At 41.3% G+C, this 27,182-nt stretch overlaps 1 protein-coding gene across 2 annotated transcripts in view; it reads right to left on the bottom strand.

Moving 5' to 3' along the window:
• Positions 1 to 26,807, bottom strand: part of EBF2 (EBF transcription factor 2) — a 118,637-nt gene extending 91,830 nt beyond the window's left edge. Inside the window, exons 1-6 of one of the 2 annotated variants that reach the window (XM_079328934.1) lie at positions 26,165 to 26,807; positions 23,375 to 23,531; positions 22,365 to 22,428; positions 22,072 to 22,127; positions 21,669 to 21,742; positions 15,943 to 16,011 (exon numbers count right to left, since the gene is read on the bottom strand). In XM_079328934.1, coding sequence (XP_079185060.1) covers positions 15,943 to 16,011; positions 21,669 to 21,742; positions 22,072 to 22,127; positions 22,365 to 22,428; positions 23,375 to 23,531; positions 26,165 to 26,295 — 551 coding nt within the window. In that variant the 5' untranslated portion in view covers positions 26,296 to 26,807. Of the gene's footprint in view, positions 1 to 15,942; positions 16,012 to 21,668; positions 21,743 to 22,071; positions 22,128 to 22,364; positions 22,429 to 23,374; positions 23,532 to 24,842; positions 24,983 to 26,164 lie in introns of those variants that run through there. The other variant, XM_079328935.1, reaches the window with a different exon arrangement.
• Positions 26,808 to 27,182: the final 375 nt, after the last annotated feature.

The raw sequence follows: 27,182 nt of genomic DNA, 5'->3' as shown, positions 1-27,182 counted from the left end.
GACATTGTCCAGCCCTAAATTCATCAAGTGTCAGGGAACAAGGGGCAGGTTGAGTCATTTCTCCCCTGGAAGAGAGAGCAGGCACATCCCTGACATCCATCCCTGCTCCCCAGCCCAGCCAAGCACTGGTGATGACATTTTACACAGAGAGGTCACAGTGCACTCACATCCTTCCTCCCCAGATCACATCCTGCCTCCTCTGCCACAGCACTCCCACCTGCCCCAGACAGGACTGCACTGCACATTTCCAGACTTGCTTTACTCCCACTTTGAGCCACAGCTCAAAGCTCTGCTTTAACAATCCCAAATGCCACTGTTAACAAGCCAGGCTCATGTTTGGGATTACCTAGACCAGGTTCAAAAGCTGCAAGTGACAGTTTTCCCATATCAGAGCTGAAAATGAAAAAATATTAACTTCCTAATTATTTTTCTTTCACAGTTTTCTCCCTGTTGTTTTTGGAATCTAACTGATGACTTCCAACCCCAACCAGTCAGATCTGACTGCTAAAGTTGAAGCAAAGACATTAAATTATTTGGTTAAGGGGAAGTGCATCATATATTAATCAAAACTGAAGTCCTGGCTTCTGCTTTTCTGGTAATTCCATCTCTTTTCCTGCACTGGAATTAGCAGGACTGTCTCATTTCTTCAGATCCTACAAAATAGATTTTCCTAGTAGCTGGAGTGATGGTGAAACATTTTCCCATTCCAATCCTTAGGGCTGTTGCTCAAAACAGAAGGTCAACCCCCAAATCTTAGAAGAACCAAAGAATTCAACAACCTCAAGCTCATTTTAAGACACGAGACCAGAGAGAAGCACGCAGGGATAATGGGAAAGCTGCTTGCAACAGGTAAAGAGAGGTGTCACATCATTACCATTATAAATGCATAAATACATTTATATGTATCCCGGCTTGTCAAATACTTGAAGAAAAATCCGAGGAGCGTCTGCAGTTGCTGGAGCTGCCTGAAATCCGAGCTAAAGACAGCTCCCTAGTGGCTGCGGGAGCCGGGCAGGGCTCTCCAAAGCATCCCGCCCAGCGCTGCTGGCAGCTCGGCCAGGCTTTATTTCACACAGGAATTTAGCACCCCGAGCCGGCCTCCTGCTCAGCAGGGAAGGTGTTAAAATGCACAGCGCTCCCTGCAGAATTTTTGGGGAGTTTTGGGGTTTTTTTGGTTTTTTTTCTCTTTGACACTCCTTGCACAAAACACAGAAGCAAATTTGGTCACCTGCTCCCGGCTGCACTCACCAGGTTCCCCCTTCCCTGTCCCTTTTCCCCCCTAAAATCCCCCAAAATAACACAGAACACCTTGAGAAGGAATCCAGGCTGTGCAGAACTCCCAAATATTTTGTGTGACCTTTCGTCCTACAAATTTATTTATTTGCAAACAGCAGCCACCTCTTTCTGTACCTGACACCTCACTTGCACTGAGCTCACCCAAGGAGATTTACAGGAGGAAAATTGAGAAGTCAAACACCCTGCTGATGGTACCTAACCCCTAGGATTCCTGTCTTGTTTTAAACTTTGCTTTCAGCTTTGAACACGAGCCCTTTATTGTTATTGTTTCCCCCAAATTTGCTTTTAAAGATTAAAAAGGGGATTTGCAGAGTTTTGCTTCGTTTCAGTTTAATAACGTGTTGATGAATCTGGGGTTGAAGAAACAGCTCCAAACTGATCACTGCTGGTTCACAACCACAAATATTCAAATGTTCATGCAGAGAAACTTCATTTCTGTGAATACAACTGCAAAAGCCCTGGTAGATCCTCCAAAACAGAGGAAATTTAGTGCAGTTGGCAATGCAGCCAGTACTGATTACACACACAAACCTTGCCTGCTCACACATCACACTGCTATTTTTAGATTTTTAGGAAACAAAGAGCCCTTATTAATGGCTATATTCTTGTTTGGGGTAAAGGGAAGGGAATAATTTTGTTTATATTGCTCCATCAGCCTGCTGGCTTTCACACAAAGCTCTGAAGCAATTACACTGGCTGGTGCATTGGATGAGAGACTTAGCAAACATCATTAATGTGATTGTTCATTTTACTTCATTGAGCTCTTTCTTCTCCCATTCCTGGGTACACCAAGGGTCTGACACATCCCTGTGCCTGTGGATGTAACTCCCACAAACATTAAAAACCTTCCTTCAGGAAAGCAACTCTCCCAGTCACAGCAGGAGATTAGTTAATAAAATACAGCAAGAGATTCTTGAGCAGGGCCAGGCCAGGGAGTGCATGGGATGACCTAATCCAGATGGAAAAGACCCAATTTTTATAACTCTGATTCCACTCACAAAGCCACCCCAAACTGAAGGACTCAGAGGAAGACACCACAAACACATTCTGGACTCTGCAGGTTAAATTTTCTCCTTGGACATTAATAAAATGTGCATCTCATTCTCCCTCCTGGAACAAGACCACTCATGTTTTACACATCAGATACACTGATCTAGAACAGAATCCTTAAATTCAAAAGCAGTAGACTGGAGAGGGCTTAATTTTCAGAAGTTCTTAAGAGGCTGCAATTTTTATAACATCAGCTGCTGCCTTTAGGCTGATTTTTCCAAGCCAACCATTAGATTTGGGTTATAATTCTGTTATAAACTACTAGGCAGATCTGCTCTAAATAGTGATGGGAGAGCTAAAAATTCAATTTTTGAAGTACAAGACCTTGGTGAATAAGCAGGAGAGCTTCAGAGAAGGTTTCCAGCTGCAGATGAAGAAACAGTCTGACACCATCAATGATAAAATTCATTAAAACATATTCATCAAAACTATGAGAAGACCTCCTGCCACTCCTTTAGAAGTTTCTGTTGCCTTTTAGAACCCTTAAATGATGGATGGTTGAAAGTCTTGCTGGCCCACAGTAACCAGACTCTGTGTTACCCCTTTACCCAATTTGCATTTGCATTCCAAGGTGAAATCCATCAAGGGGAAAGGATGGAGTGTGGGATTGCAGTGCAGACAGCTTGGTCAGACAATGACATCACCCTGCACAACACAGGCAGAACAGAATTCTGTGTTCAACAGAATTGGTTGGTGATTCTCTCCTCCACCCACCCACCCAGCTCATGAGGGCTCCAGATTTTAACAGGAGGTACAGGGGTGAACATCAGGGAAAAATTCTGCTGCTCAATGTTTACCTCAGATAAGCTTGGAACATCTCATTAAAAGTCTCCTCAATACAGACTCTTTTTTTTCACTTTTTAAATCAGATTTATACCAATTGTCCCTCCCCATTTCTCAGAGCACATTTACAGAGATTCATGTCTAGGGCTTGGTGTTTAAAGAGATCATTCTCCTCCAGACAGCTCAGCCCAAGAACAAGGCTCCAGGCTGAGACCAAACCTTGGCAAAGACACCCCACAGCTCCTGTCAGCACAGGTAAGCTTTCCCTGCTCACAGCAGGAGCTCTAAAATCTGCTGGGCACAGCATCCACTGAGGGGCTTCTGTCCATTCTGCTCCCCCCAAGTGGAGTTTTGACCTCAAAAATTTGTCTCTTTTTTTTTTTTTTTTAATTGCTCTCATTTTTAGCTCTAATAATTTGAGGACATAACTTCTACCAGCACAGTCTGATTCAAACTTCCAAGCAATAAACAGGAATGCTTTGGGTTTTTAGATCAGATTCTGCTCTCACAGACTGAAGAGGGAGATGAGCACTGGGAATGAATTCTGTGTCCTGCTTTGCCTTCTTTACATCCAACCCCTTCTTCCCATTTCATGAAACCTCTCACTTTTTCCCTGCTGCCCCAATTCCTCAGGGTATTTCACCCCACTATTTCTCTAAGCCTGTTTAGATACCAATATAAGGCAACTGGAGATTAAAAAAAAATCCCAACAGAGTGGAGAGAGATGAAGCTCATTACAGTAAATCATATTAACTTGGGCAAGGGTGAATCTACTGCCTACTTGCAAACATTAGAACATCCTGTACCAGCACAGCACAGGAGAGCTCTGCTGCTCTCCAGCCTTTCCAGGCTGGGGAATTTGGGCTGATCCCTCCTTTGTGGTCCCAGCAGGTTCCTCCAAAGCCTGCAGAGCATCATTGAGGTGCATTGCAGAAAAGCCCAGGATAACACCCAGATTCAGCCATGAAGTGTGGTAGTTTTGGGGTTTTTTTAATCCAGCTCTTCACTCTCCCCAACACATTGTGAATCTCCCTCCTATCCCACCCTTCAGTGGCAAAGCTTGGTGATCCCAGCCCTTGTGTGCACCTCCAGGATGAAGAGACAGGCAGGGGGATGTGGGGGCTGCAGGAGATGATTTCAAACTGAGCCTTAAAGAAAGGAGAATGTGCAGAGCTGGGTGGTGTGAGGTGAGAAAAGAATCCTCTCCCCTCTGATCCAGGCTGCAGTCCCAGCTCCCCACACATCTCTCCCTTCTGTCAGCACTGGCTATTGAGGATCAGCCAGATTTCAGCAATTTTAGGGAGGTTCACTGTGCTGCCACATTGGCTGCAGGATCATTTTTTGACTCCAGGAGCCCATAACCCAAATCACAGCTGAACAGCAAGACCTTCCTTCTGTGAAATGTAAATTAAAAGGTGTTAGGAGTAGTCATTTCACTCCCAGAGCCTTTACCAATTAAGCCAAGTGTTCAATATGGTCAGGTCACCCTCTAATTTGGATTTTTCACCCGCCCACATGTCGACTCAAAAAAAAAAAAATATTTTAAAAATTTAAATCATTGTTTCAAGTTGCTCAGCTTAAAGCAAGAGCATAATGCAGGCTAGTGGTGGATGCTGCAGTGAGGGGCTGCACAGCCTGACCCTTGCTGCTAATCCCCTGTAAATTCACCCAAAAAGTCACGAACTACATCATATTAGTTCTTACAGACTGACATATTTCCCTGATCTTTCATGGGCCACATGGGGAAACAGTTTTCGCCTGATCTGAATGAAGAAGAAAAACAGTGATCCTAATCAACCATTTACCCTTAGTGGCTTCCCTAAACAAATCTGGGAAAGAGCTTAAAGGCTTGGGAATATCCTCGACCCTGCTTGATGCACTGTAATAACCCTACCTAATTATACTGATATAAAAACTAATTGGAAAGATAGCAAATGTCAGGGTAAGATGCAAATTGTAGGGTGTTAATTGCTGAACAGGTGCTGGAATAGAATTAAATGAGCATCTTGATTAGGAGAGTGGAAAAAACAAATGTGGACCCCCGAAATCAAGTTGGCCACGTGAATTATTTAGCAGCCTCCTCCTACCAGCCAAGGGGTCGTGTTGATGTGACCTCTGCTTTGGGAGGGGTGGCCTGGCAAAACAATGGTGAACTCCAGGAGAAAATGTGGCTTGGGAGACAAGGATGGGACTGGGGAAAAGGGGAGATGTTCAGTGGGAGGAGGGAGGAGGGGTTTTATATAATGATATTCCCTTTATATTATACATTATATATAATGATATATAATATAAATTATATTATTACATATTATATATTATATTATTATATATATATAATTCCCTATATATTATATATATTATATAATGATATTCCCTTTATATAAAGGGAAGTTTTCCATGTGGGTTATTATTGCAGAATCGCTGATCCCACAGAATCCCTGATCCCACAGAATCCCTGATCCCACATGATCCCTGATCCCACACGATCCTTGATCCCACACAATCCCTGATCCCACAGAATCCTTGATCCCACAGAATCCCTGATCCCACACGATCCCTGATCCCACACGATCCCTGATCCCACACAATCCCTGATCCCACAGAATCCCTGATCTCACACGATCCCTGATCCCACACGATCCCTGATCCTACAGAATCACTGATCCCACAGAATCTCTGATCCCACACGATCCCTGATCCTACAGAATCCTTGATCCCACAGAATCCCTGATCCCACAGAATCCTTGATCCCACACAATCCCTGATCTCACAGAATCCCTGATCCTACAGAATCACTGATCCCACAGAATCCTTGATCCCACAGAATCCCTGATCCCACACAATCCCTGATCCCACACAATCCTGAGGGCAGGATCACACCCAGAAGTCCCATTTACAATGAGGTTAAAACCATTTACAGCAAATATTTGGGGGAAATGAGACCTGGGCCAAACAAAAATGGATTAAAATGCAGATTTTTTATCTGCCCACAACAGGAATTCCCTCCACAGCCACGAGTCCTGCAGTGACACCACCCTGGCTGTAAATTTTTCTCACACAGACCCTTCAAAACCCAATCTCATGTTTCAGTTGCCACTCAGTGCCCAGCAAACAGATCAGATCAAATGACATCAATTAGAACCAGCCTGAAACAAGAGACCCTCATGGTTGGCAGGGATTGTTTGGGGAATCATTTCCCTGATGGATTTTATCCTTATTTTTTAATCTGAGATTATTTTCTCTTAGTGAAACAATTAGAATGATGCCCGAGCATGCTGAGTGTAGGATCGGGTTTTATAAAGAAAAAAACTTGTAGTTTTTAAGAGTTTCAACAAGTGACAACACCTACCAGTTGTACCAAAAAAATTATGAAGAATTCTAGAAGGCAATTTTTAAGAAACTAGCAAAAATATTTAAATAGTTATTCAGTTTTGTAAACAAATTTGCACACAATGGTTCAACCAGCTGTGGTGTGGGGAGAAAATAAACATTTCATTTGACTCCATTCAATAAACACATTTCCATAGCAGTAACCAAGGTTAGGGATAAATTGAAATTATTATTATTATTATTATTATTATTATTATTATTATTATTATTATTATTATTATTGTTGTTTTGTTGTTGTTGTTGTTGTTGCAGGAAGATCAAACCTCACACCCTCCTGCAGCAATGGTCAAGGGAAATTTTTCAAAGACCAAAAACCTGAAATCATAAAAACTCATTCAGGGGTCAGAGGATGAAATAAGTGATTCTAAATTAAATCCTCTTTGATATATCCAGTGCAACCCTTAACTCTATTATATTTTATTATTCTAAAGAACCATCAATTCATGAGTGCTAAAAAAAGACTGAATTTCACCTATGTTCATTTTACAAAGGTGTTGTATGTGTCTGTAAAAAATGTAATGTCTAATAATTTAATATACAATGACAAATAACATATATTATATTATTTATATCATATTACATTGCAGTATTGTCATATTTATATATATATTAATATTTCTATTTGAAATTATAGTATATAAATACTACATTATATAGTGTTTATGCTATATAATATAGAGTGTACATATAAGGTATATTTATTTTTATATATATAAATAAATAGAAGGTATATTTTATTTATTTATTTATTTATCTATTTCCCTGCAAAAATAAAACCAAAGGGGTTCACACTCAACATCACCATCCCAGAAATGGTTTCAGTCTCTACTTCTGAAGGGGGAAGTGAATTTTAGGGAAATCTCTGACAGGACTTGGCTGAAGAGCAAGAACTGACAGTGACACTTTGTGAAGGCACCAAAGGAAAACTGGAAAATGAGAGAACCAGATGTCCCTGAAGGAATGCTGGGAAATGTTTCAGATAAAGAGGAAAAATGGGAAAAAAAAATAACATTTTGAACCAAAACATCCCAGAGGATGAGGGATTTTTTTTTAATTTCTGTGTGACCAAGTGACACAGCTCTGCACAGTTTGTCTCCCCTCCTTAGAGGAGGAATTTTGACTGAGCTGATACTTTGTCAGGAAGGATTTAACTGGCAGAAATTCAGCTGGAAAAATTGTGGTGACTTTTCCTGAGCACCCACATTCCCAAAGAGTTGAGATTTGGAAAACCAAACTCAAGCACTCCTAATCCAAATTACAATTTCTATTTAAACACTCCTTATCCAAATTACAATTTCTATTTAAACACTCCTAATCCAAATTACAATCCAGCACATGCAAGTTGGAAGAATTTTCCAGTAGCCATAAATGCCAAGAACATTTCCCCAGTAAAATCTGAAGGTAAATGGGTTAGAAGGAGGCAGAACTGAAATTTAGAGTCACAAGACTACAAGAACCTGAAGTTTCATTTTTTTTGAAAAGGCAACTTCAAGACCTGAATTTTCTTACAGCAAGTTGGTGACTGTGAAAGGAAGCAGGAGCCCAAATATCAATTTTTGCAGCTTGACTTTTCAGGATTTACTTCATTTCAACTCTTTACCTACCCCCTTCTTGATCTTCATGCTAGATAATACAAAGTGTTAATTGCTTTGCTGAACCAGAATCCATTGAAAACAACCTTTTATGCTAAAAAAACCCCTAAGCACACCTCTTAAAAATTAATTAAATATGATTTGTAAGACATCAGCACTCAGCTTTAACTTCCTGATGTGTTTGCTGTGTCCTTTTTTCAGCTTCTTTAACACCTCTGGAATTGCCTTCCCTCTCCCAAACACTCCAGGATCTTCCTCTCAGGTTTGGTTTGGGAAAAGAAAGAACCTGAGTGTTCCTGGTTCATGCAATCTGTGCCTCTGGGATACAGAGCCAGCCAATTATTTTTATTTTTTTTTCCCCCTTTCTGCTCCAAACCTCTCCCAGTGAGCAGCAGAGAGCCAAGACAAGGACCCAGAGGGGAAATGAAGTGGAAAATTTTTCCCCTGGAGCAAAGGAAGAGAGTTGAGCAGAGAGCAAAGAAGCACCTGCAATAATCAGGTGAAAAGCAGCTACAATGAGAACACAAATGTGCAGAATTCCTCACACTTTCCATGGAGAAAGGAGCAGCTTCCTACACCCAAAACTGCTGTTTTCTTTTTTTTTGTTTTCTTTTTTTTTTCTGTTTATATAGATATAAAACCATTTCTGGAATGCTTGAATACAACCTTCCTGCTGCTTCCACTGAAATTACATCATGGATTTGCACAAGATAAATACCCCAAACCCATATCACACAAACAGGAACTTTGGTGGCTGTTCTCCGCTGGAATAAATTTTTAAAAATCTCATTCAGTGTGAGAAATGCCATTTTCTGGTGAAACCAGCTTTATGTCAACTCCTGTCAGTGACAACCACTGAGAAGGACAAGGGATTAAAAGCCACTACAGGGCAACCAGTTGCCACTTTTATTTTATTTTATTTTATTTTATTTTCTTGAAACAGCTTTTGTAGGAAGGCACAAACTCATGGAGGGAAGATTCACAACCACTGAGGCTAAATAAGCTGACTGCTTAAAAACAACTCAGGAACCACAGTAAAAGCAAGAAAATTATTGCTTCCTGTCATGACCAAATATTAAACACAGCACACACCTAATGGCTCTATCACTCCCCAGGGAAGGAGCTTTATGAACAATAAAATCCCAGCAGACTAGAACTGTTTGGACTTGGAAGGCTCATTATGGGCTCACTGATCCAACACAATTTACAAGCTGGATGGACTCCACTTGGAGGAAAAAAGCACCAGCTCTGAGTGGGATGCCCATGGAGATATTTGCATTTATTGGTGAGGGAAAGTAGCAGAGGAGATAAGGAGGGAAAGGAAAAATCATAAGGAGGGAAAAGAAGGATGGTTTGGATGGCAGCAGCATATTAAATATCCAAACCAGGAAGAAAAAAGGGAATGGGAATCACAGCTGCAGAGGGAAATGTTGTTTCAGGACACCCTCAGGTGATCCAGCCTTGGAATACAAGGTTTAGGTTCCACTCCATGTGGAGTGGTTGAAGAAATGTGATTTTTTTTCTTTGCAGTAATTGAAAATAAACTTCGATGTAGGATGTCCACTACATCATCTTGGGCAAATTATATAAGCTTTTAATGGCCTTAAAATGTTATATAATATATTAAATATATTATATGTAATAACTTTAAAATTTTAATAGCTTGAAAATTATATTTCCAACTGATTCAAGCTTCAGATGCACATTATGCACTTTCAGTCTCAATCTTTTCTTCACAAGGATTTGGGGTGATGTTCCAAGTAGGATAAATTGTTTGCCATCCCATGTGAAAGCAGGAACACTTTAATTGGGAGAACTTTTTCAGAGGTGAAGCAATCAGTTCAGAGAGGCTGAAACCCCGGGATGTTTACAGGGCAGAAAATATGAGAGATCCCCCCAGAAACAGATGGTGAAAGAAACACCCAGGGAAGGGATGAAGAGGAACAAAAGGTTCAAAAGGAAAGCAAGAGGCAGCAACTAAAAAGCTCAGGGCAGATGAAGTGACAAGTCCATAAAACCAGGTCTAGACAGAGGCTGAGAGGAGTGCAGAAGTGAGAAGGAAGAGTATTTCAGGTCATAAATACACAGAGGATGCTTTCATTAGGATGCAAATACTCTGAAATATTGGCATTTTTATTGATGAGTGCAGATGGAGCTGGGAAATGCAGACCCAAGGAGAGGAGCTGTGGAGATCCCATCTCACTGCTGCTCTGCAGAGCCAGAATTGCTTCTGTGAATTTATCCTCAGCTTCTATTCCCAGAGGTGCTTTAGTCCATGGGAAACTTGTTTTCCATTCCCCTTTCCACTACTACCAAGCTCATTGACTCCAAAGGCTCCTCACTCTGTCTCTGTCCTTCCTTAACCTCCTCACTTGTGAGCACAAACTGGACCAAATTCTCTCTATTTACAGAAAAAAAAAACCCCTCAATTTCAAAACAAACCAGGATTCTCCTACAGCATGTGTAAACTTTGCTGCCAACTCTGCATTGCTCATGCAGGATTTTGCACCAGCAATGTTTTTATCTCAGCTAATCTAACAAGACTGGAATCCATCCATGCTTGTCTAGAGCATCAGAGAAGTTTATCTGATTTATGCAGAACTGCTGAAATCCTTTGGGTCTTGTCTTCAGTGAACTTATTTTCTTAAGGCTTCCATGCAGTAGTATTTTATATAATATTATACAAGAATTCCATTGCAGCAGTAGCAATAATCAGATTTTATTTTTTTTAAATGATATGATGAGATCTTGCTCAGGCTCAGCCATGTTTCCCTGGCAGTTCTCAGATCAGGGCATGAGTTAATTATTTAGTTATGGATTTGAAGGAACTGAAGGGATCAATATTGGTGGCACTCCCACACATCCCAAAAGGATCTCTCTGTTTGGAGGGCAGAGATGCCCAGAGTGACAGCACAGGCCAGGAGAAAAATCTGCACAAAAACCTGGTGGAAATAAAGTTCCAACTGTGAATAATCTGTGCTTGAAACCAGCAGTGATTTAAACCCATCTCATTTCTTGCTCTGTTCCAGAACCAGCAGCTCTGGGGGAGAGAAACTTTACAAATTGCCCCAAAAGCATCTGCACTGTGACAGCAAAGCTCTTGCACAGCACCAGAGTATTCCCACACATCAATTCTCAGCAAATGTGTCTTTGTGTTATCAGGGAAAATCAGAAAATCACATTTGTGGTTTGTAATTAAACAGAGACCCTGAGAATGGCCACAAAAACCCAAGAGATGAGGAGAAAGGAGCAGAACCCAGAACTCCCACAGACACAACCAACCTATTCTTCATTTTTCCAGCACACTCAAAAAAGATATTTAAGCTTCTTCTGACTCACCAGCTTGCTGAAAAATGTGTTGTCTGTCAACATTAAATGAAAAAGATTAAATTACATAAGCTACTCTCCAGTTTAGTCCATTTACCAGCTTTAAGTGTTTGCACACATCAAAGATTTCAAGATGCTTTGGACAGCAAACTAGCAAAGAAATTTCTTTTTGTCTAAAAGAGAGAAGGGAAAATTAAAAAAAAAGAAACAATTAGGCACTTGTCAAATGGCTGGGATGGTGCACTTTAAGTTCCTGACTCCCCTCAAACATCCAGTCTACTAAAAAATTCATAAAGAGACAGATGGCACAACAGCAGCTCTTTGCAGGAGAGCAGGGTTGAGCAGGGAACAAAGGACTTTTCCTCCCCAGGACAAGGGGAGGGATCACTGTAGGTTTGGGGGGCTGGAAGGGGGGGCTGGAGGAGCTCCTGGGGTCACCAGCACATCCCAAACTCTCATTTTGCCTTGGCAGAAGCAGAAGAGGAACTGCAAACTCTGCAGATGAAATCCTCCCGGCAGCAGGAATGTGAGAAATGAACCCCAAAAACTCCTGGCAGGGGTGTGAAAACAATTCCCACAGTGGTTGTGTATCAAGGGGGAAACTGAGGCACAGCCTGAAGTCACTTGAGGTGAAAATTCAATTTTATCCAGTTTTGCTGTTCTGCCTCTGAGATGAGGAAATTCCTTGTGTTGCCCAGGGGTTTTTTTGGGATCACCCCAAAAAAGGAGGTGTAAAGGATAGAGTCCTTTTCAGATGGCTGAGATTGAGAGAAAAGGAAGAAAAGATCAAAGAAAGAAAAAAAAATTCTTTTGATTGTTCAAGAAGTTTCATTTGAATTATATATAACTTTATTTTGACTGTTTGTCTCTATTAGGGGAAAGGTAAGAAATCAAAAAAAAAGTAAATTTTTCAACGAAATAAAGTCACACCTGAACCACAGAAGTTTCAATTAAATCACAGCTTCAGTAAACTCAGTGAATCATTGAGAGTAACAAGTACACAAAATAACCTCCTCTAAAGGGCTTGAATCTTCAAGGAACACAAAGAAAATATAAAAAACATAAATATATTGTTGCCATTTGATGAATTTATATCCAAAACTACACAACTCACCTACAATGAGAGAGAAAATCTGCAGGGAAGTGATTAATTTAATTAATTTGCATCTTTCACGACCTCTTAATCTTAACACCAAGTTTCTTTTTATTTGCGTGAGCAAGGTAGGAAACAAAGTGAGTAATTCCACCACAGGTGTGACAAAATGACAAAATACAGTTTTCAGTGTGAAGTGCCACCTTTAAAGGAATGAGTTTCCATCCCAAAGTTCCTGCCCTCACCCCTGCCAGGGATTTCCATGAAGAAAACACAAAATTCACTCTCCAATTTCAAGGAGCTACCAAGAACACCAAGAACCTGCACTCCAGCCATAAAAGAGGGAGGGGAAAAAAGATAATATTTACATTTTTGATGTCTCTTAAACCCAACCAATTCCACAGACACCAACTTCAAAAAAGTGGAAATCCAGGGTGAATCCACCAGAGCTGGGATCCAGCACAGGGACAGAGCTCTGACTCTGCTTGTGCACACAAAGTTAAAATTTGCTGGGATATTTTCACAAGTGACTGTGGCTCATTTTGTCCTTCTGGATTAGAAATGCAGCCCCCAGGTCCTTGCAGCCCCAGTGGAATTCCCAATTTTGGGACACCTGTAACAGGGTCTGAGCTCTGCCACAGGCAACACTCTGAAACCAAAACCTGAGCAGGGTGACACTGGAATTGTGGCTCAGGACACCACAGGAACCAAAATTCCCCAATTGCTGCAAGCAGGGGAGGGCACACTCTGAATTTCAGGGCAGAAATTCCCTTTTGTATGGAAACGTTCTCATTTCCAAGAGGGAGTGGAAAAATAACTGCAAGAGCCTCAGGATCTAAATCCAGTCCCCAGAGCAAAGGTCACTGCAGAAATGTTTTATTCAGCAGCAGAACTTTTGGAATTCTTTCAAGGAGAAGAAGAAGCCCAACAACAACAGGGCTGATGTTTTTTTTCCCACTGAACTATTTCTTCCTTTTTAAACAGGGATAAAGTCCCCAGGATTTGGTGCACACAGCAGGTGAAAAAAGGGGAGAGAGAAACAAAAAAAGGTGAAATCACCACGTTGATGATGGAGTTATGGTTGAACTCAGTGACCTTGGGGCCCTTTCCAGTCTCAAAGATTCTGGGATTTTATCCCATGGAAATTGTGTTTGACTCTGCCCACCCTGCTCAGACACAGCTCTGCATAACCCAAAGGTGGTTTTACAATTCTCCTCTCTCCATTTTCCTTTTTTTCCCTTCTCCAGGGACACCAGACACTGTTACAGCTGGGCTGGTACATGGCACATTTTTCCATTTCACAGCAGGGAAAACACACCTGTATTTCAATCACTGTTTAAAATTTGAAATTAACAGCAACCCACCACAAAGGCATCACTGAGCTGAAAACATCACCATATTTATTGACCCACGTGGCTGCAAGGTGCACTTCAGAAATGAAATCCCACCTGCTGCCAAGTCCCTGAGAAGAGATATTTTCCATAAAAATTAAAAAACCTAAATAAATCTAAGCACTTCTGCCCAACCAGAGCTCACAGGACTCTCCTGGCTTGGAAAACAATAAAAAAATTAACCCCACAAGGGGCATTTTAGGTGCTTTGAGGATGAGAGACAAGCCAAGGATTTCTCTGTGCACACACAGACACAAATCCCTCACTTTATTTGCATTTTTTGTGTGGATGGAGATGCACACACAGGATTGTCCCTCACTCCTCACTGGGTGAAGAGGTGGGACAGAAATAACTCCAGGAGGAGGAGTTGATGCTGCACCAGCAGTTAGAGGTGGAAAAAAGGAAAATATTCCACTTTGAGGTTTGCTTCTTTCACCAAGTCAAACCTCCAGACAGCAGGGCAGAGCTGGGATAAATTCTCTCTGGGGCTTAAATCTATTTAGTGACTGCTTTTAACACATCATGGAGAAGTTTTTATTTATTTCCTTCATCCCCTCAGAGTTCCTCTGGAATGGACACACAGACAGAAAAAGGAATTTCCCCACTGAGCCTGCAGGATGTTACCACAGGCAGGAAAAAAAGTTCTGGGCTCAGAATAAATTAGGAGAGGTCTAAACAAAATTAGGAGAGGTCTTAGAGCAGAACAGGAAAATTGGGACTGACTGAGCACAACAGGAGATTGTGATGAGGATTTTAAACAGTGGTTAGAAATAAAACCATTTTCTTTGTCCTGATTTCCATTTTATTTTGGGGCAGATCCCCAAAGCCCCTCCCCAGAAGCTCAGAATTTTCACCCTGCACAGGGATAGACTCAGGATTATAAACTCAGCCCTGCCTCAATGCTGAGCTGCTTCCCAGAAAATTCAGATTTCAGGCTGGAAAGTTCCCAAATGCACATTCATACCAAGCATCAACACAGCCAAAAATAAGCTGAAAATTTCATAGGAAAGGTCAGGATGGCACATCCAGGGTTTGCTCTCCCCAAAGAACCACATCCACAACTTGTGAGAATTAAAAAGGAAAACCATGGGATCTCCCTCTCCCTTTATCTCCAAAATTATTTAGATTAACTCTGTGATGGAAAAAAAAAAAAATTAAAAAAAAAAAAGAAATTATTGCAGATCTTTATTCAAACCATACTGCTCTGAGTGCCCAAACAAGTCCATGAGAAATATTATGATAAATAAAAGTTTATTAGAGAGGAGATAGAAGAGACCAGACACAGAAATGAATAAAAACTGACTCTAAAATAAATCCAGACCAGCTCTCTTGTAGCATCTTTAACATTTATTACTGAATAATCTGGGGGAAAATATTTTTTTTCCTAATTTTCCTTATTTTCTGTTCTCCTGAAACCCTTCAGTGTGTGCTGAAGCAGCTCTGCCTGGTTTTAGTTTTATTTTTATTTCATTTTATTTTTATTTTATTTTTGCTGAACTCCAGATTTCAAACCCTTCCACGTCAGTGAGTTCCACAAGGAAGTTTTCTGAGCTCCCCCCCAAACAGAGAATTTTCACAGTGAAATTTCATGGTTTAACAAACTTCTGCTCTCCCTCTCTTTTATTTTATTGACCCAAAAACCAGAAAAAAAACTGAATAATACACAAATCTATTCTACATAAAATTACTCACAACCCCAACCTGGCAGATTTCTTGTTGCATTTTTGCCTTTTTACCCATCCCTTTCTCCCCATAATTTAAAAAAAAAATGTTATTTTGTTGAAGAAACTGCTCAGTAACCCAGTTGGATCCCACCTCTGGTGAGGAGAGAATATTCCAGGGATATTTGGGCACAATAAAAACAGAATTTCATTGAAAAACTTCATCATTTAAAACCCAAACATCAATTTTACCAAGTCCCCAAATGACAGACATCAACAGAAACAAGCTCAGGTGATTCAAAGTGAAAAATTCACAATTTTGGGCTGTTTTTGCAGGAAATTGAGGATTCATCTCCTACCTGTCAATGATCACAGGGTCAGATGGGGTCTCATTTCTGTTGCCACAACTTTTTTTCTCACAGCATCGACTGGAGAGGGAAAGAAAATCCAAATTAAAGAACCACTGGGAGAGCAGAGAGCAAAGCACCAGCTCAAAAATCTGACAGAAAACCTTCAGCACTTGCCTGGATAGGTAAAAATTCTGTTTATAAAAAGGGAAAATTAAAGGAATTTATACCTAAATCCTGGCTGGATCCAGCTGGAATTTGAAATTTGGCTCCTTTTAATTAATTTTGAATTACCCAGCCAAAAATGAACAGCAAAAAAAAAAAACCACATTGGAGATGGAGGTGATATTTATAAATATCTAATAATTGATGAATAGGTGGCATCATGTCATTGCAGGCAGGACCAAATGGGGTTTGTGGGGTTAAAATGCAGAAAAAGTGTTAGAAATATCCTCATGGTTTGGTATATTCCATTAATATATTTTTTATATTGCTATATTTTTTTTATTATTAAATATTTAAGTTTGATGTGGTGACTGAAAACTTCAGTGCTCTATGAAAAGCTGGAATATACTGAGATCCTACAGAGGATTTTCAGGTTGGCTTTTGCAATTGTTTCAGTGATAAAGTATCAAGTATTTAAGATTATTAATTTATACACATAACATTATAATATTAATTAGAGTAAATAATAATAAAAATTTAAAAATCAAGAGACAGGTCATGATTTTATTTTCACTGATGCTCCCAGAACACACAACAGCAAAACAAACCAAAAAAACCCCCAAAAAAACAGGAGTTTAACAGACTTTTAAAAATCCTTTCTCTGAAATTCTCACTTTTAATAATCTGAAGCAGCAGAGAAAATTTAAGATGTTTTCACTTTTTTTTTTTTTTTCTGTTCCAGTCAAAGCCAACATGAGTGGGAAGGTTGGAGACACCAAAAAATTAAAAAGTCTCTGTCAGGAATCCCATCAAAAATCACCAATCTGAACTTCCCAGAAGATATTTTTCATATTTTGCAGAAATTTCTGTCCAAATTTACTCAGGAGATGTGAAAATTTTTAGTGGGTTTTTTTTTTTTTTTTGTACAGGGGTGCTGAACACATTTGCAAAATTCTCTCGAGCATCATTTCAATCATCTCAAGCTCAATTCTGAGCATCAGAGTTTTTTTTCCAACTGGGGAGCAAATCCAGGCAGAAAAAAAATAAAGATTAATAAATAAATAAATAAATAAATAAGGTTTGGAAATAAATAAATAAATAAATAAAGATTTGAAAGCAAATAAAGAAATATTAAAAGCAGAAATAAATGAAATACTTGAATCCACTAAAAACAGAATAAAATACTAAAGTGGGGATTTCTTTCTTGATCTGCTTAATATTCAATTACATGCCCTAAAATGAGTATTTAGACCAAAAAAAAAAAAAAAAAAAAAATAAAAACACTAGCAGCTCTAACTGTTTCAACATTCCCACATTCCCCTTGCCTCAAACCTGCACTTTTAAAATAAAAGGAGACACTAAATATTTAAAAATCCCCGGGGCAGCCCCTGGAGCTGCTGTAAATTGTCACAGCTCCATCGACTTCAGTGCAGCTCTGGTAATTCACACCTGCACTGAACATCACCTTCCCAATTTTATTTTAATTATGGATTTTACTGCCTCATCAGTGTTTAGAAAGAATTTTATAGATGGGAGATGTTTTCTAAAAGTGAAAACTAGAATAAACCCACCCGCACACACCAAAAAAAAAAGGAGAAAATCCTCTCAAAGGAACAAAAATTTGGGATGTGCTTTGATATGTCCAGTGTAGCGACACATGGAAAATAATATTTGGGATAAAAATCTTTGCTGTTTTACAGGTTATTATAATAAAGCAAATAAAAGAACACAGTGTTTAAAATATTTCTCTTGTGATTCCAGGGGTGGTGCCACTTCTTGGAGAGTATTTTAGGGTGAATTCTGGGAGATTGAGCACAGTGTGGTCGGGTTCAGAAACAAGTGCATCTTGTTTTGTTTCTATTTCCATTATTATGGCAGTTGTGAACTTGATATTTTGTAAAATTCAAATATTTTCCTTCTAAAACTGTGGCCTGCAGCTGAAGTTCTCCACATATTTTATTGGTATCTACATTCCTATCACAGCTGGGGAGAGATCTTTGGATTTGATAGACTTTATTCCTTTGACCATGGAACTTTCTGAACCCAAATATATGAAAAAAAAAAAAAAAATCTTTGATGAGGAAGAGCCATTTCCAGTGAAGGATTTGTTTGCATATAAATCAGAGTGGGACTGAGGATGTTTCAGCCCAACATTTTAGCAAAAATACACCTTAAATCTTCAAATCCCCTTTTCCAAGTGTTTCACCCCATATCCAACATTTCCAACATTTCCACTTGCTTGGTTTCTCAAGTGGCAAAATTGGAATTTGCGTTCCAATTTCAGCCCAAGCCAAATCCCCAAACTCCAGGATGGAGTTTCAGGTCCAGGATAAATCCTTCAATATTTTCTTCGAGTAAATTATTGCCATGACTTCACCAATATTCACATTTCTGCTTCAGCCTTGGGTTAGGACCACACCTTCAGAGATGCTCATTTGTTTAAGACAAGAATATCAAAGCTTGTGATGATTTTCTACATCTTTTGTTGTTATATTTTCCCCTTTAATTAGATGTCCTTGGGGAAAATGATGGTTTGTGTTAAGAATGGTCCAGAGAAAAAAAAAAAAAAAAAAAAAATCTGAGCACCCCACAAACCCCAAACTCCCATCCTTCCCCCTTATTTTCCCTTCACTAAACCACTTTTAAAACCCATCCCAACTTCCCTCCCACCACTCCAACACCAAAATTTTTAAAAAAATCAAAAAACTTTAAAATCAGAGACGCTTTTTTTTTTTTTAAACCCAAATAAGCTCCCAGCGTGTTGGCCTTTGTTTTGTTTTCTTCTGCCCGGCTCCTCCCTGCGATTGCATAACAAAAGTGTCTAAATTCACACCATCTGGCCGATAAAGACTCGGCCAGCTGATTAGAGCTCCCATGTCTAGTCTGAGCCTTGTGGCGAAAGTCACAGCTGTGGGGGCTCGCTGCTCTCAATACAACTCTGTTATTAGCCAGCTGTAGACCCCCAGACTACTTCTGTTCGAATTATAAAACCTTTTAACCCCTCGGAGCATCGGGGGCTGCTGGCAGCAGCATAACAACGAGTTGGGTTCTTAAGGGGATAATTGGAAGGAAAAGGAGAAGTTGGTGAAGAGAGTGAGGAGGTGTTGGAGGAGAGGAAGGGGGGGGGGGTTTAGTTTGGTTTTTAAGCTTTTAATTTGTGTTATTCCTCCTGTTGTTTGTTCCTATAAAGATAGGAGAAACCAAACAGAGAATGGAGGGGGAAAAAAAAATAATAATAATCGGGTTGGAAATGAATAAATGGAGGTTTGTACTGAAAGCACTAATTATTGAGAGTGGACTTTCAATGGCTCTGACAGATTGCTGCAGCCATATCAATATTTAGACAACTTTCCTGCTAAGCAGGCATCTGGCACTGGCTGAGGGACACACGGCCACTTTCGAGGGGCAAAAAAAAAAAAATATCTCCGTGTGTGGTTATGTGCAGAAAAATCCACCCCAAAATCTCTGCCTTCGGCTAGGGAGGGTTGGAAGAGGAGCAGAAAGACAGACAGACCCTGCTTGTTTTCCTTTTCAAAAGCAGCAGGCATCAATTTCGACAGCAGAGTGGGTACAGTGCATTAAAATTTTATATACTGTTCCTAATGCAAACTAAACTAGGGGGCTTTAAAAATTGATGCTGCCACTTAAGCAGCACACAATGAGGAAGATTTGATTATTGTACTTAAAAGAAATAAAATAAAATGTCAAGTTTAACTAGAGTTGGAGCCATTCCCCTGGCGTTATTCAGCGTGATGTGTGTAATTCCTCTTCAGAACACACAGCTCAGAGATAGCTCAGCAAAACTCAGCATTTAAAATCAAATGTCTTCATTAGGTTACAGAGCACTTTGGATTCCCTTCACTAATCTGTGTTTTACATGGGAAGGATGTCCCTGAGTTGTAATTCTTCCTTGGTTCATCTATCAAGCAGCAGAGCTGAGGATAATCAGAATAATGGTTTGGATTGGGCACTGCTGCCTCAGAACAAGCATGGGGCAGCTCAGGGATATCAAAACTGAGCAGAGCATTGGCACCATAAAGCAGGGAGAGGAAGGGAAAGCCCAAATTAATTTTAAATCAAACAATTTGGATGGGATGGTGCTGAAATAGTTGAAGTTCCAGAGCAGAACTGTGCTGAGTGCAGGGAGAGGGGAGACAAGGAGCTGCTCTTATTTATCGCAAACCAAACCCAGTGGCACAAGAAATCAGATTTTTCTCCTCTAATTTTCACCTTCTATTATATAATGAAACCTTCCAACAGCATGGATGTATAATTACACACACATATAAATATATATATAATTATATCCATGAGTTGTAAATGTGCTAGAAAGTCACTCAAACACTTCTGATCTTTGCCACTACATCACCAGCTCCTTGTCCATCTCTACATCATGAGATGTACATTGTGTTTGGGCAGAAATATGGAAATTTTAAAATCTCATCTACTTAATTAATGAGATCTACACACAGCAGAGAAACAATATTTTTGTTTCATACACTTGTTTCATGTTACAGTAAAAAGTAATGGAATTGTTGACATAATTAAGTTTTGAATCTACGACTCCTCCTGATAAAAATTCTGTCCAAATAAGCTTCTCACTCATTAACTTAAAAGCTGCTTTAATAAAAAAAATTTAAAAATCAAGTAGCAAGCTGCATCATTAAAAGAAGCAACACTGAGTCCAACAGCTTAACCCTCTCCCACTGATACAATAAATCACAAACTGGGTTTAATAAAGGTCAAAAATGGGTTTTGCTTCTTGTTTTATGAACGTTCTATGCACATTTTTGCACATTTTAATAGAAGAACATTGACTGTTTGCATTATTATATGTATTGGGAAAAAAAAAATTAATTACCCAAGAACAGGAAAAGTAATAAGTTACCATGGAAGCACAACATACATAAGGTACATGTAAGTTCAGACTTATACAAAAGTTATTAAAAACATCCTCAAGTCATTTCACCCTCTAATTGATAAATTTAAATGTTTATAATAGTGTTCTTTTTTTTTTTGTTGGTTTGTTTAATTAAAAAGTAGAAGGCCTCTAAATATTGTTCACGTGTATAGAAAGGAAGAGTTTGAAGGTTTTTTTCTTTTGGAGTAGAACTGCCCAAAATTAAAGAATACTAATGATGCCACTCTAATTAAGAAAATTAAAATATTTCACCAAAGGAAATTGCAGTTTTCAGGTAAAAATACAAGTTAAACTGCTCATTCTCCTAAGGTGAGCAGAAATTTTATGAGTAACAAGGGTATAAAAGTCTTGATTTAAACAACACATGCAAAGGCCTCCTTGAAACAAAAATAGTGCAGCTGTGGTTGCTGGAAAATGAAAAATAAATAAAGATAAACCTCTCCCAAAATATCTGTTTGAACCCAAGCAAGCATTACCCACAAAAAGAGAAAATATTTCTACAGCAGGACCCTCCCTGAGTCATCAACAAAATAAAATCAAACTCTCCCTACCTAAAATTGCCTTGGAGAGGTTCTACCAGTATTTAAGGAAGCAAAGCTCACAAATAATTAATAAAAATGGGATAATAAATGTGATAATCAATCCATCTTACCTGCACATGACTTCGTGGGTGAGCAGCACTCTGCACATCTCAGGGTTCTTGTTCTGGCCTTCATAAGTTATTGGCTATAAAAATGAAGAAAAGGGCTGAGGCAGGAGCAGCAGGGGTTGTTTATTCCTTAAAATATTCAAATGTGAGGGGATTTCACCACTGCTCACCATCAGCTGCAAATAAACTCCTTCCCCTTGTGCAGGGGAAACAGCTTGATGTAAATATTGGTACAGAGTGGAGAAAAATCTACAGCTCACAGAGAGGAAAAAAAAAAAGAGACTTAAGAGCACAATTTTTAATGAGTTTCCAAAATGGGTCTGAGCAAGAGACCAAAGTGAAGCAGGGAGGGGAAAACAGGCAAGGAAAGAGGGAGGATGAGGTGGGACAGATCAGCCCTGCTCACCTGCTTGGTGACAGAATCAATGAGCCTCACATAGAGATCCTGCTCTGTCCTGACACCTGGAGGGGGGAGAGCAGGGATAAATAACACATAAATAACACATAAATATCACAAAAATAACATTCCACAGGCACCCTGCCCTAAGAGCAGCACAACAAACCCATTTAGTGCTGTGTTAGATATTCTGCTCCCCAAGCCAGTGTGAACTCCTGGGCCCATCCCTGCACTGAAGGGGACTCAAGAAAGAGAATTTTCGGAATATTTTGGAAATCCAGGGTGCAGGGGAGGGCACTCACCGTTGCTGTAGAGCAGCTGCAGTTTGTAGTGGGTGCCGTTGTTTGTCTTCTCGTTGCCTTGCTCCTGAAAGGGAATTTGGAAATAAAAAAAAAAAGAGAGGGGAAAAAAAAAATCCTTCCAGAACTTACACTTGGCACATTTAAAATGCAAGAGCTGATAATTATGATGGAAGTGACAACAAAGTTCATTAAAATTCTAAGAGGTGAATCCACTGATTGGGATGTATTAACCTTCTGAGTGACCCAGGACAAACTACAAAATATTTCTGACATCTTTTCCTGTAGGAGTTCAAGAACTTTTTCCCCCTCTCTTATTTGCCATTATGCTCTCAACTATTTCAAGGCAATACATGGAGAAGAATTTGTGCATTTCAAATCAATTACTAAAAAGCAGATTGACAGAGGGAAAACATACTTTTGATTTTGCTGTGGTCATTACTTTGCAACAGTGTTACTTGGTGTCAAAATTGATATTTATTTCCTGAGTTGTGTTACAGGGATGTTTCTTACACGGTTTTTAATTTCCTGTAAGATAGTTATTTATGATTCACAGTTCAAAAAATCTTGTTCATGGCTGAGAAAATAATTGAAAAAATGCAAAGCGGTCAAGACATGGAATTGAAATCCAAGAGCAAATGCTTTTCAAGTCCTGCCATTGACTTTGGAGTTTAGAAAATACATTTAACCATGCTCAATGATAATCTGACATATTACAGGTCAGATTCCACTTCTGTTTGGGTGCTAATGAAACCTGGCAGATGTGGTAGGTAAAAAAAAAAAAAAGTGTATTTATCCCCCATTAATTTTACTTATTTTATTTTTAGTAGGTGAATGAAATCCCTGATACAGGGCAGAGGTTTCCAACCCTTTTTAACTACAGCACCTGAACCCCGACCAAACCATGGGTGTATTTTATTAGGGACAACAGGTATTAGGAGTCAGCAGCTCAGCAAGGGGAGAGGATCAAAACTGGGGAGGAAAAGAGAAAGAGGAAGAAGAAGGAGCCTTACTTTATCATTTTCTACAAAGTCCACAAAAGCTGTCCTCTCTATTTCCACCGGCTGCCCCTGTCTGTCGTAGAGAGCCAGAACAAAGTGAAAGAAATTGGATTTCCTCAAGTTGGAGGGTGGCTGCTTTTCAAAGTGGGCTCTGGACAAAGCTACTCCGCTGTGGAGGAAACACACGGGATGGGGTGAGGGGGAGAGACAAAGACATTACTGGGTTGTGCAGCAGAAAAGGCAAAACAACAGCAGAAAAGGCAGAGCTCGCTCCGAGTGTCCCTTGTCACCGCCGCCTGCACCGGGCGGGACGGGGATGATCCCTGGAACCCAAATTTTGGCGATGTTCCCTGCAACCTGAATTTCGGTGATGCTCCCTAGATTCCCAATTTCAGCCACTCTCCCTGGAACCCCAATTTCAACCACTTTCCCTGCAACCTGAATTTCTAGGATGCTCCCTAGAACCCAAATTTCGGCCACTCTCCCTGCAACCTGAATTTCGGTGATGCTCCCTGGAATCCCAATTTCATCCACTCTCCCCAGAACCCCAGTTTCAGCCACTCTCCCTGCAACCTGAATTTCGGTAAGGCTCCCTAGAACCCAAATTTCGGCCACTCTCCCTGCAACCTGAATTTCGGTGATGCTCCCTGGAACCCAAATTTCGGTGATGCTCCCTAGATTCCCAATTTCAGCCACTCTCCCCAGAACCCCAATTTCTCGTGGCCCCGCTCCTCACACACCCCCAGGACAAGGCTCATTGACAGAGTTAGTGCTAAAGGCTGATCGTGTTTTCCTTCCCGCACTTCTTTCCCCTCCTGTCACCGCTCCTCGCTGGAATGACCGGGGTGGGAAGTGGCTGTGCCGTGTCACAGGGTCTGGAATTGCTTTTTGCACATCCCGGTCTCTTCTCCTGGAGCAGAAAACAAACCACCCTAAAAACCTTTCCTACGGGCAGGTTGTCACCTGTGCTGGTCAGAGACATCGACTTTGGGGCAGAGCAGCCACTTCCCTCGACAGCCAAGTTTGACTTTAGGCACTGACTTACTTGAACCCATTCCTGCGAATTGAATCTCTGAGTTAAGCGGAAAGAATTTAGTCTCGGCTTAACCATCCCTTAAAAAATCTTATCCCTGACTGCAGAAAACGTTGTGATGTTTCCCACGCATTTCCCGGCTTGGAAAGATTCAAATGCTTCTATTTACCCACAATATCCCTCCAGCTTTATTCCTGTGTGAAATTAGTTGTAGTTCCCTCTCGCTAAAGCAAATTTCTATTTACTGCGAAGAAAATAGGTGCACATGAGCACCTCCAAATTACTTAACAGATCAAGTCTATGTGCCAGACTAATGAGGAGCTGGACAGCTTTGGGTTTTAGTCCCCAGAATAGCTCCGCAGCACTGGCAGAAGTATTTGACTCTTTCGGAGAACTACAGATGTTTCCCTGTGTTTTCCTTGCCAACGAGGTACAGTGTGAACTCACCACATCCGCCGCAACTGCACCTAGCCTGGGGCTTCCTCTCGTTCTGCGTGTCAAAATTGGGATTTATTGGTTCGTTAGGAATATCTGGGAGTGAAACCTGGCGATGCCAGCGGGCAGCACAGCGCGGCTGCACCTCCACCGCTCCCGCGGATCGGAGTCTTGTCAGGAGCGCTTTCCTTTTACTTTCGCTTTCCTCGAGGATAAACCTCTTCCCCCTCAACCGTGTTTATTAAACGCTCTATCGACATTCATAAAACTCTGATAACTCCTCCCATGGCGCTTGGAAAACCTTGCTGCCAGATCAGGCCGTGGGTGGGAGCACGGATGTTCTGTTTCTAAAACATCCCCGCTTCATCTAAAGTCCCCTCTGCTGTTTCATGCCTTTCACCTTGTCTCTAATACTAAATAAAATCCGCCTTACCCCCGGGGTCCCCAGTTTAGCCTTCTCCGACGCTATTACTTTTTTTTAAACTTTTTTTTTTTTTTTGTTTCATCATTCAGAGAGCAAGAGGGGAAAAAAGCACCTAAAAGAGTTTTCATCGTTTTACCCCTAACGGGAAGAAACTGGGATAAATGTCCTGTGCCGACTTGGCTGGCAGAGAAAATAAAAGGGGGGCTTAAAGGGAGAGATAACCCTCCCAAACAAGCAAAAAGCAAAGAGCCAGGCCCCAGTTTCGGGGTGTTGGGAGGAGTTTGGGCTCAGCAGGTTCGGTTTCAGCAGAGCCCCCCCGGAGGCTCGGGCAGGTGCTCGGGCGGACACGCACGGGATGCCCGCAGGCTGCGGGATGCCCGCGGGGATCCGCGCTGCCCGTGCCCTCCCCTGCCCTCTCAGACCCTGCCCTGAAGCCACCCGTGAAGATTTCGGCGATGCCCACCCTGAATTAAGCAAAGCAAGATGGGCCGGGGTAGCCGGGCTTTGACATCTGCGTGTAAATTAATTGAATTCTAACTCGGTCCCCTTCTGTTGGGCTGTCTGGCCCAGCGAGCAGGGAGGAGAACCCTGGATCTCTGGAAACAACTAGTCCCCACGCATCTTCCTGGGGCAGAAAATAAAAGCAGCCTTTTTATTTTATCCCATCTCGCTGTCATCCGAGCCCCGCATTGGTTTTTAGGATTCCTGATGCTCTCCGGTTTAGGAGCGCTGCTGCCTAGCTCTGGCTCCAGCCTTGACTGGAGGAGACCGGGAGGGGGACAGAGAGGGAAAAATACATTTAATATTAAATGCAAACAGCAGGGCATAAAGAAAATATTTGCTTAAAAAAAAAAAAAAAAAAAAAAGAAATCAAGCAGGGGAAAAATGGGAGAGAAATAGTCACGGTTACCTTTGTGCTGCTACGTTTGCATCCACAACCCCAACGTTTCTGACCCAGGACCTGACGGAATCCATCTCAGAACCTAGAGATTTATCTTTCAGAATTGGTCCTCTTCCTAAAGTATCTTGAATTCCAAACATTTAAGAAGTCTATTCCAACTAGCAACAGTTTCCTTTTGGGAGATAAGGGAGAAGAAAAAAAAAAAAAAAAAAAGAAAAACAAAACGACGCAGCCTTTGAATCTGACACACAAATCCCAGGAAAGTGAAGTTCAGCTTTAAAACCAACTTCTTCTGCTTTTTAACGGTACGTGTTTTTAACGCCTTCAAACGGGGAAGAAAGTTTTTCCTCTTGCCAAGTAAAAGTTACGCTGATTCAGTCTTGCCTGGTATCATCATCCTTCACACGCAGGCGAGCGAGCCGCATCCAAAAAACCGAGCGCCGCTAACGAGAATCACCTGTTCCTCAGGCAGACAGCGGCGAGAGGGATTGATCGCTGCCTAATCCGGGAAGGAGGAAGGAAGGGGGGGCGGAAAAAAGCCGCCACTCGTGGGGAAAACGGGAGAAGAAAGGCAGGAAGGGAGCGGAGAGCGGCCGGTCCCAGCCGCGGGCAGCGCCGGCCCTTCCCGCGCCGGCATGAATGGGTTACACGGTGGGAGCGGGCGGCGCGCGGGGGGCGGGGCTTTGCTCCATAAAAGGGCATATCATTTGCATATCGCGCTGTGATTGGTTAAGACGCGCGGCAACGCTCCGCCCCCACCCCCACTGCGCGCGGGGGCCGCGATGGAAGGAGCGCCCGGGCCGGGGAGCGGCGGGGATGTCGCGATAGGGATGTCGCGATAGGGATGTCGCGATAGGGATCTGCGATCGAGTTATGGTCACAGCCAGACAGCCCCGCGCAGAGCGGTGCTGTCCCAGACCGCACGAACTCTGCTAAAGCAGCGCGCCCGCGGTGCAAACAGTGCGCCCGCCCTGGCACAGCTGGAGCGCCACCGGTTTATCGTGATGGGTTCACGGTCACAGCCCGG

The sequence above is a fragment of the Erithacus rubecula genome (genome assembly GCF_903797595.1).
Source record: "Erithacus rubecula genome assembly, chromosome: 29".
Classification (NCBI taxonomy): Eukaryota; Metazoa; Chordata; class Aves; order Passeriformes; family Muscicapidae; genus Erithacus; species Erithacus rubecula.
This window is presented reverse-complemented; position numbering and strand designations above follow the sequence as displayed.